The sequence below is a fragment of the Coptis chinensis genome, chromosome 5 (assembly GCF_015680905.1).
Source record: "Coptis chinensis isolate HL-2020 chromosome 5, ASM1568090v1, whole genome shotgun sequence".
In the NCBI taxonomy this organism is placed as follows: Eukaryota; Viridiplantae; Streptophyta; class Magnoliopsida; order Ranunculales; family Ranunculaceae; genus Coptis; species Coptis chinensis.
The window spans coordinates 51,101,604-51,111,168 of NC_141460.1; the positions used below are offsets into that span (position 1 = coordinate 51,101,604).

Here is a 9,565-nt window from a genome sequence, read left to right on the forward strand (position 1 = left end):
TAGCAACAACTGCTCTAAAGCTTAGCAGCATTGTACTCCTCTTTCCTAACGCCAACCATCCGTATCTGAGAAAAAAGACTCTCCGTAGTCACTATAAAAACTTTCCAACATTGAATTTCTCCTAAACCTTCCTCCCAACCCTCATCCACGGAAACGCTTATAAGTTCAACAGGAGAAAAATAGTCACTCTAATGGTACAATCTAAGCTAAGTTTACTCCCTACTAGAAAAATTACGTCGGTAAAAATTGTGTCATACCTTCCAAATTAGGACATCTACACTTTGTGTGCTCCATAGATCGACACTTGCTACATTGCTTAGTCTTTCGAGATCCTCCTGCTTCATTACCAACTTCCACTACGCCCACCAAACAAGCAACATTACTTTGAACCCCATGAAAATAACAAACAAGAAACATTTTCTTGCATTTATAAAAAGAAGATAACGCACAAAATTATCACTTACATCCAGTATCTCTATTTAACCCGTCATCATCCTCACTCACATCGGCAACTCCTGCAGCATGCTCGACATAGTTGCGCTTAGCACTTGGACCTGTAAAATAGTGTACCACAAGAAAGATATTGACGAATACAAATCAGAATCAGCAAACTTTTGTAACTATTTAATGTTAACAGACAAGTGAAATATGGCAACGGTACAAGAAACTTACCCCCATCGTTTGGATGCAAAAGTGGACATGTGGGCCTTGTGTGCCCGACGATACCACAGTGGTCACACTTCTTTTTTCTTGTCTCATTCTGACCTTTCAATCTACTACGTTTATGCGGCCTACCCTTCGATTTTACGTGTGGTGGAACATTAACAAATGGACGATAGGCGGTTTTAGGTGGGGTGAAAGGCATCTCTACCTCGGCGGTGCCTTTAGAAGACGGAATGCCATCCATTGTACCACTTTCTGGTGGAATATAAGGCATTTCAAAGGGAACTTGTGGACTGCCTTTAGAAGCTCTAGAAAAAGATGATAACATGGATTTAAAAACTTCACTGTTTTTGGCTGTTTGAGAGGCCCACAAACATATCTTCTTGCATTTCCCTATAAGCTCACTGTGACGAATAATGGAAGTAGCCTGCGAAGAAAAACTTGGATCGTTATTTGGAATGACAGATTTAGCAACTCGTGTCCATCTCCTTAAAAAATAGCTATGGGGTATTTCACGAAGGTCCTCTTGTTTGTAAACTGAAATGATATGTCTACATGGAAATCCAAACGACTGAAATAGCCCACATGAACATCTAGCATCCTGCTCTACAAGGTTGTATTCCACACTCGTCTTTTTTTTTTGCTGTTCGGATGATGGTGATGGTGTATACACAAATATTGTCACCCACATCACGTTTATCTTCTACAGTGTACATCGATTCCTCCTGTAACTGCTTCATAAAAGCAAGAAAAGCAGTTCGAGTATAGATGGATTCTGCCTGCTTTGCATATTCAATCAAGTGGCTACCTATGAAAGGCTTCGTCGTTGCAGTCCTTACCTCTTCTTCGTGCTCTCGGTGACGGATATTTGCAACTGCCAATTCCATTTTCCCAAATAGCTCAAACAGTTGCATCCCGGGCTTAACATGATGTCTTATAATAGAATTAATAGACTCGCAACGTTGGTTGCTTCTACAACCGCCAAAGAACTCACCATGAAGATACGATTCTGCCCACCTCGCCCGTTTCTTCTGTACCTTCATCACCCATGTGTTATGACTAACTTCGTATTTTTCCACTAGCTGTCTCCACCTTTTCTTCAACTCTCCCGAACATTTCATAAACATAATAGAGCTGAACTATGTTGCAAATCCGGGGATTTTGACATTGGTGATGCAATTTTTCAATACGTGCCAAGAGCCGCGGTCGGTGTTTCAATCTGAAGAATAGATTTCAAAGCTTTACTTAAATCGCGTCACCATCAATAATGATCGATTTAGGGTGTTCACCACACATTCGTCAATAAATGATTTCAATACCCACTTATAAGTGTCGCCGCGCACTCACTTATGATCGAGCAAAACCAAAACTATAGTGCGTAGGTGGTTGTTGATTCCAAAGAAACACAACGACGCGGATCTGAGTAATCGATTGCTCCCCAGACGTTAAATCAAACAACAACACATCACTAAAGCTACAGTAATCCAGGCGGGAGGTGGAATCCGCCCAAAATAGCCCAGCCAACTGCCCACTCGCATTTAACTCATAGTTGTAATGAAATAAAGGATCTAACTTCACCTTGTCCTCTAAGTTGGCAAGCAGTGTGTTGGCATCGCCATCAATACAGCGACTTCTCCTCTCTTTTCCCATTCTGTTATACAAGTCTTTTTTCGTAAAACCAACATTAAGGAAACCTCCAGCTATATGTGCATAGTGACCCATCACTTGGCATTTACGAACACTGACATCATTTAGGCACGTAGCAAATTCCAACGCTTCTCGACTCACATTTCTATGTGACCGAAAAAACATTGAACTCGAATACCGTACAAGTGGATGTGTGTGTTCCCCAATAAACTCTTTCACAGTCCAAAACTTTGCTTTAGAATAAAAAACAACAACAATGCAGGCTTTACAATTGAACCTAGTGGCCTGTCTGGGTGTTCTTTTGGGTGTCATCGATTGGAGTTTATCTGCATGTCGTTGACCTTGGGATGAACACACAAATCTCCGCTTAATAGCAATTCCATTTGGATGAATTCTATAAACATCCTTACAAACACTGAAGCCAACTGATTTGGCATACTCATTATAAATAGTGTAGGCCTCGTCCGAGGTCTTGAACTGCATAGATAAAAATGTTGTTTTGTCTTATATATAAGCCCTATATGTATCAGACTCTTCAGCATCGCTATCACTTCTGTAAATATTTTCATTCTCCATCAGGGAAACAGTTGATTCCATATCCAGAGAATCACTTTCATCATACCCAAAACTTTCGAAACATAGACTTCTAAGAAACTCTTCGTCATCATCGAAGCCTTATTCGATTAAATCATAGGAGCTTACCTACCTAAATAAAGAAAACTTTTTTTTAGCACAAATGACCTAAATATGAAAAATTCTAATGTACCTTAAAGAGAAGAGGAAAGATTAAATCGACTTCAGTGATTGGATGATAAACTAACCTCAATGTTCGAACGTATTCAAGCCGTGTAGTGTTGTTGGTTGCTGTCACTCTTTTTTGCTCTACTTCCTTGCTGTAAACTTTAGAGAGTGAAAGAAGTAAATGATTGACCATGAATTTAAGAAGAGGTGAAAGGGGTGAGAAGATTTGGGCGCGCAATCTAATTGAGAAGAATAAAAAATACGATAAATTGGGGATGAATGAAAATATGTGAAATGCCAACGCTACCCTTAGGTGGGCACTTCGGCTACCGGTTACGGGTTGGAAAATATGTGGTCAGGAATTGTGCGTAGCCATACATCACGCGCACTGAAGACATGCTCTAAAATAAATGGGACAGATAAATGTGCACTTGATCGACTAGTACTATTTTTACAATATTAAGCTAAGCGCCACTGAAAACCAACGGGTAGTAACATGTGCAGCGTATTCCATATGAAAACGTATAAGCAGGCATCTTCCTGGAGCTTTCACACCTACATATAGAACACAAGGAATTTTAGATCAAAGTGTGGTAAGAGGAAGACAACTTAGCTAAAACATTTGATTTTGTCGACTTATTTACCAGCTATATATTTAAATTCTTTAGCACAAGTTATCCAAAGAAATCATACAGAGCATCTCCAAGTACGAGAGTAAACTGAAATGCATAAAGAATACTACTAAGAAAACTCAAGAGAATTACCAAGGCTTTGTATTTGTCAATTGACCATTGTCAACCATCTGTTTCCATTTCCTCCTCGAAGTTACTTTTAGTCAATGTCTCCCTCTTGTCAACTAAGAATCTCAACCACACACAACGTCAAATAGCAAGCGAAGTAGGAGTTTGAAAGAAATACAGCTGACATGATATAAGAAAATTACCTTTGCTTCATCGTATTTCTTCTTCAATGATGCTTAGTCATATACCTTCTGCAATGTTGGCATCAAACTCTCTGTCCGTTGAGTTACTCTTAGTCACAGTCTCCTCCTTGTCAACTATGAATCTCAACCAGACAGAACGTCAGTTATCAAGCTAAATAGGAGTACGTGAGGAATACATCTAACATGATATCAGGAAATTACCCTTGCTTCATTGTATTTCTTCATCAAGGAGGCTTCGCCGTTTAGCTTCTTCAATGTTAGCTTCTTCATCATCTTCAATGCCTTCCAGGTGAGCTTGAATATGAACCAACAAAATGTTAGATCACAATTAGGAAGGATAACAAATATACAATGAGAAGCAAAGACAATAAATCAGTTAATACAACCACGAAATGCAAAGACAAAAGTTGCGTGCCTGGTAGTTGTAACTGTCTTTGCAATGTGTGCCTAGAAATGCAAACCAAGAAAATATTAAATTACGATTAGGAAGGTTATAATATGGAAGAGAAGCATTCAAACAAAATCAGTATATACCCGAATGTGTGACTTCACAAGTAAAAGCAGAATTGCCTAGTAATCAGCTGTGACAGAAGCATTGAGTTTTAGCTACCATCAATGCATGTCTTAAGAAAGTTTTATGAGCAATGCATCATTCTGGCTAAGCTGCAGATCATAAGATTAATGAAATCATAACAAAATGGCACAAAACAATTTCATAAGTTTTGTTTTACAAAAAGAAGTACAGAAGGAACCCACCTCCAAATCTATTCTATCATTCTTTTCCTGGATATTTGCTTCTATGTAAGTGTCTATTTGGAACTTCATCTTCATCCCTACCCAATCTGCATCCTTACAAATTTCTTGATCAGAAACATCAGTGGCAACACTTGTCAGTGTTCTCTGATGTGAAGGGTATACTGATTGAGTCTTTTTCAAACATCTATAGATCCTCCTAGACAAATCTTAGTGTCGACCCTGACATTTTGGTGGCCTAAAATAAGACAATAGAATGTGGCCATATGTGCATTAATGTTATCATTTTTTTTTTAACTTGTGTTATTCAATATAATCCAAGAGAGAGCGAGTGAAGTGATTTTGTTATTTGACGGAGGAGTTTTGTTTTGTTTAGATATAGATAAAAGTTTGGGTTTTTTAATTGTGAGTTGGTTTAGTGTTTTTTGTTTTTTTTAATTGTTTGTAACGAGTGAAGTAATTAAGTATTGCCAAAAAGTTTAATAAGAAGTTGGGTTCTCGGGAATTGTGAGTGATTTTGTTGGCAGAGGAGTTTTATTTGTGTTTTTAGATATAGATAAAAGTTTAGGTTTTTTAATTGTGAGTTGGTTTAGTGTTTTTTGTTTTTTTTAATTGTTTGTAATGAGTGGGTTCTCGAGGATTGTGAGTGATTTTGTTATTTGACAAAGGAGTTTTATTTGGTTTTTTAGATAAAGATAAAATGTTGGGTTTTTTAATTGTGAGTTGGTTTAAGGTTTTTTTTTAATTGTTTGTAATGAGTAGAGGAAGTATTGCCAAAGAGTTTAATAAGAAGTTGGGTTCTCGAGGATTGTGAGTGATTTTGTTATTTGGTAGAAGAATTTTATTTGTTTTTTTAGATATAGATAAAAGTTTAGATTTTTTAATTGTGAGTTGGTTTAGTTTTTTTTGCTTTTTTTAATTATTTGTAACAAGTGGGGTAAATATTGTCAAAGAGTTTAATAAGGAGTTAGGTTCTCGGGGATTGTTAGTGATTTTGTTATTTGACAGAAAAGTTTTAATTGTTTTTTTAGATATAGATAAAATTTTTGGTTTTTTAATTGAGAGTTGATTTAGTGTTTTTTGTTTTGTTTAATTGTTTAGTATTACCAAAGAGCTTAATAAGGAGTGGGGTGGATTGATGGATTAATTGAAATCGTGTGTTTACTTTTTTTTTCTTAAATATGGCTGGTTTATTTTTTGTCCTAAATAAGTGGCAATTAACTGAACTCTTTATTAGGAAGTTTATTGTTTTGTACCAATAATAGTGTGGCCCCTATTTTTTGTTTTGGTTTGGTGGTTCAAAGCAACCGCTTGGTTCGCTTTGCCTTAGGGCCGACACTGTCTCAGATCATTCCATCTATCAAATTCTTCTTCCCGCTTCTGAATGACACTCTCAAATTCACAAAACTCTTCTTTCCAATAACGTTTTCTTGCGTTTGTTGATTGTCTCCATTTTTCCAGACTTTCTTCAATCAGAAGATCTGGCGAAGTAATCCACGTGAGAATAGCATCGGCTCCAAACATTTCTAAATTGTCAACATTTCTTGGGGATTGATGGTTTAATTGAAATCGTGTGTTTACTTTTTTTTTCTTAAATATGGCTGGTTTATTTTTTGTCCTAAATAAGTGGCAATTAACTGAACTCTTTATTAGGAAGTTTATTGTTTTGTACCAATAATAGTGTGGCCCCTATTTTTTGTTTTGGTTTGGTGGCTCAAAGCAACCGCTTGGTTCGCTTTGCCTTAGGGCCGACACTGTCTCAGATCATTCCATCTATCAAATTCTTCTTCCCGCTTCTGAATGACACTCTCAAATTCACAAAACTCTTCTTTCCAATAACGTTTTCTTGCGTTTGTTGATTGTCTCCATTTTTCCAGACTTTCTTTAATCAGAAGATCTGGCGAAGTAATCCACGTGAGAAAAACATCGGCTCTAGACATTTCTAAATTGTCAACATTTGTACTTTTCTCAGGAACGCTGCCTAAATTAGACTTACCAGAAATAGAGGGCCTTACAAAAAGGACATGTAATGTATCACCCTACAAACCCACCCTCACATCATATTCAAATCCCAAGCGACTAGTATTGGCAGCTTTTTCCACATTACTTTTTCTCCGAGAAATCTCAAGATGATGCTCAGTTATCTTCTGCAGATATTTAACGATTCCTTTGAGTTGGGGAGTTCCCAGGCCGAGTTCCTCAAGCAAACCACAAAAATGATCGTCTAAGTTGTTCACGACATATTATGTCACCTTATTAACATAAGTATGCAAACCGTGCTACACATCGGTTTTTTTAAGTCTTGAAACTTGTCCCTCGAGATCGATAGTTAGCATGGTTTCTTTAGATTCTAATTGTAAATGGTAATTGTAATTATATAAGAGAGACTTGATAACCCATAAAAACTCAATTAGATTTCTCTAACTTTATTCTTACGGTATCAATTATTTATTTTCTACTCTCACATATATATTCATGCAATATATAGAGTACGAAATCGTTCCACTCCTAAACTACCAAGACATAAAGAAATTCAACTAATCAAACACAAAGAAACAATGGTGAGAATTTATACTACGAGATAATACTATCAATTGATCTTATACTAATATTAACTAAAGTAATTATTTATAGGTGAATCAAATATGGAGAAAACTAGAGAGAGATTGAAATTCACTTTTAATTTCTTAACATGCTAGCATAGATTTGTATAGAAAATCCTAGTCTAGATATTCTCACACAAGGTTAAAATATAAAAACTAGACCTTTAATGATCCCTAATTACTTTATATTATTTCTAGTCATAAACTAATTAGTATGAGAGAAGGTTTATTCTCATTCTAATGGAAAACTCACTATTCTCTAGTTTAGGTTAAACTCTTCTTATCTCTAAGTCAAGAAAAACCTAAACTTAAAACCCTAAACAACAAATCTATACTAACAAATCAAGTCCTCTCAAAGCTTCATTCAAACTCCCTCTAATAGGAGTTTAACTTTGATTCATGAGACTATCATGAACAAAAGAATGAAAGGAAGAAATAATGTAAAGAAGAAGTAATTGAATTGAATAAACTAAAGCTTTTATTAATAGGTTCTAATGGAGGCTACAAACTAAACTCATAAACTAAAACTAAAAAGGAGATAGAGAGAGAACCCTAATTTATTCTAACTAATGGAAGGGAGAGAGAGAGAACCCTAATTTTAAAACTAAACTAAAGAGGGGAGTAACCAAGTTTTATTTAGCCTTAAACTTCTTTATATAGGAGAGGGTTAGGTTTACAATTTCGTGCATGAGCTTTGGAGCTATGTTTTGGGCCATGAAATCAACCCCAAAACCTAATTACATATGTCTAAAAAGGGTTTCTCTGTGCGAAATTACTTCAACACCCTTTTCGTCTCCTTTTACTACTCTGATTGGGTCAAGTCTTAAATCATTAGAAATCTCTTTCCGAGACGGTTATTTTGACATATAATAGGCCCAATTCCGAGGTATGAGTCCAAAGATACGGCCTACGGAAGTTTTGTTGACTTTTATACTATTTTTCTACCCGCGTTGATTTTGAGTTTTCAGCTTTTACTAGGCTTTAAAAAGGATTTTTCTCCTTAAAACTCGGGATTTAACCATAGAACTTTTTAGCAACCAACATTTACTCTTTTCTCTTGCAAAAGTGACATATTTCTTAACATATTTGACTCCAAGACCTGAAATACACAAAAACACGTAAACCGTACTAACTCTTATTTATTATACGCATAATTGGTCCAAATATAATATTATTAAGGGGTTAAAACTACAGTTTTGGGCTCTTATTAAACCACCCCCAAACAGTATTTTGCTTGTCCTTAAGCAAATATGAGAAATTAAAATAAGTGACCAAAAATATATTTTTAATTAGTCTCGTTTCGCTGAGTGCGACTGCATTGACCATATGCAATAAGACCTTAAACGACTAAGAATTCCCTAGTGGACGAGTTATAGCCTCATGAGAGTTTTCTAGAGAAGGAACTCACAAACTTCATTTATACTACAATGACTAAGAAATAAAAGTAATTGTTCCCTAATTTTATCTCAGAATCTATACGTCTTACTAGTATTTAAACAAAGATGATCATTCTAAAACTTAAACTAATGCATGCATAATAATAAAATAATCTTAAGATAAACAACTATACAATGAACTATGATATGAAATGCAATGGCAGGTCCGTTTTTGAAAGTTTTGGGTAGCGTGCCTAAGTAGGTTCTTACAAGGAATATGTCAAAACACATAACACTCTGATTTTTCCACTTAAGTTTGTTAACTCCAGTATGCAGTGGGCACACGTTTTCTCACAATCTCAATGACATTCCAAGGAAGCCGAGGTTGATCAAACATATCTACCACTTATTATCACACCAACCTATTCCTAATTAAGCTAGAGGTCTTTATTAGGTGATACAGGGCGTAGGTGTTGGTTAAAGAAAGAATGAAATGGATATTCAAAAAGACAAGTATGAGAAAATAGGGTCTTCATATTATGTAACTAGAGAAAACCTTGTTCTTTTGCTTCTACACTTTGTTTCTATCCTTAGCCTTTTTATTTTGGCTTTTTGACTCCTTTTATTCTATTTTTGGAGTTTTTATTTTATTTCTATTTTTATTTTTCTTTTCTTTTCTTTTATTTGGATGGAAACTTTTTTTCTTTTTCTTTTCTGAAGCAACTAACTAATTTTTGTTTACACAGATTTTTCTTTTCTCTTTTCTTCACTCATCCTATTTCTCATATTTATCCAGATAGGTAGGCTGATTTTATTTTTTATTTTGTTTTATTGGGTAA

General features: G+C 35.6%; 1 protein-coding gene across 1 annotated transcript; it reads right to left on the bottom strand.

Moving 5' to 3' along the window:
* Positions 1-2,010: 2,010 nt before the first annotated feature.
* Positions 2,011-2,793, bottom strand: LOC147497839 (protein FAR1-RELATED SEQUENCE 5-like). The gene has a single exon (XM_086563027.1). It carries the CDS (start codon positions 2,791-2,793, stop codon positions 2,011-2,013), a length of 783 nt encoding a protein of 260 aa, XP_086419153.1.
* Positions 2,794-9,565: the final 6,772 nt, after the last annotated feature.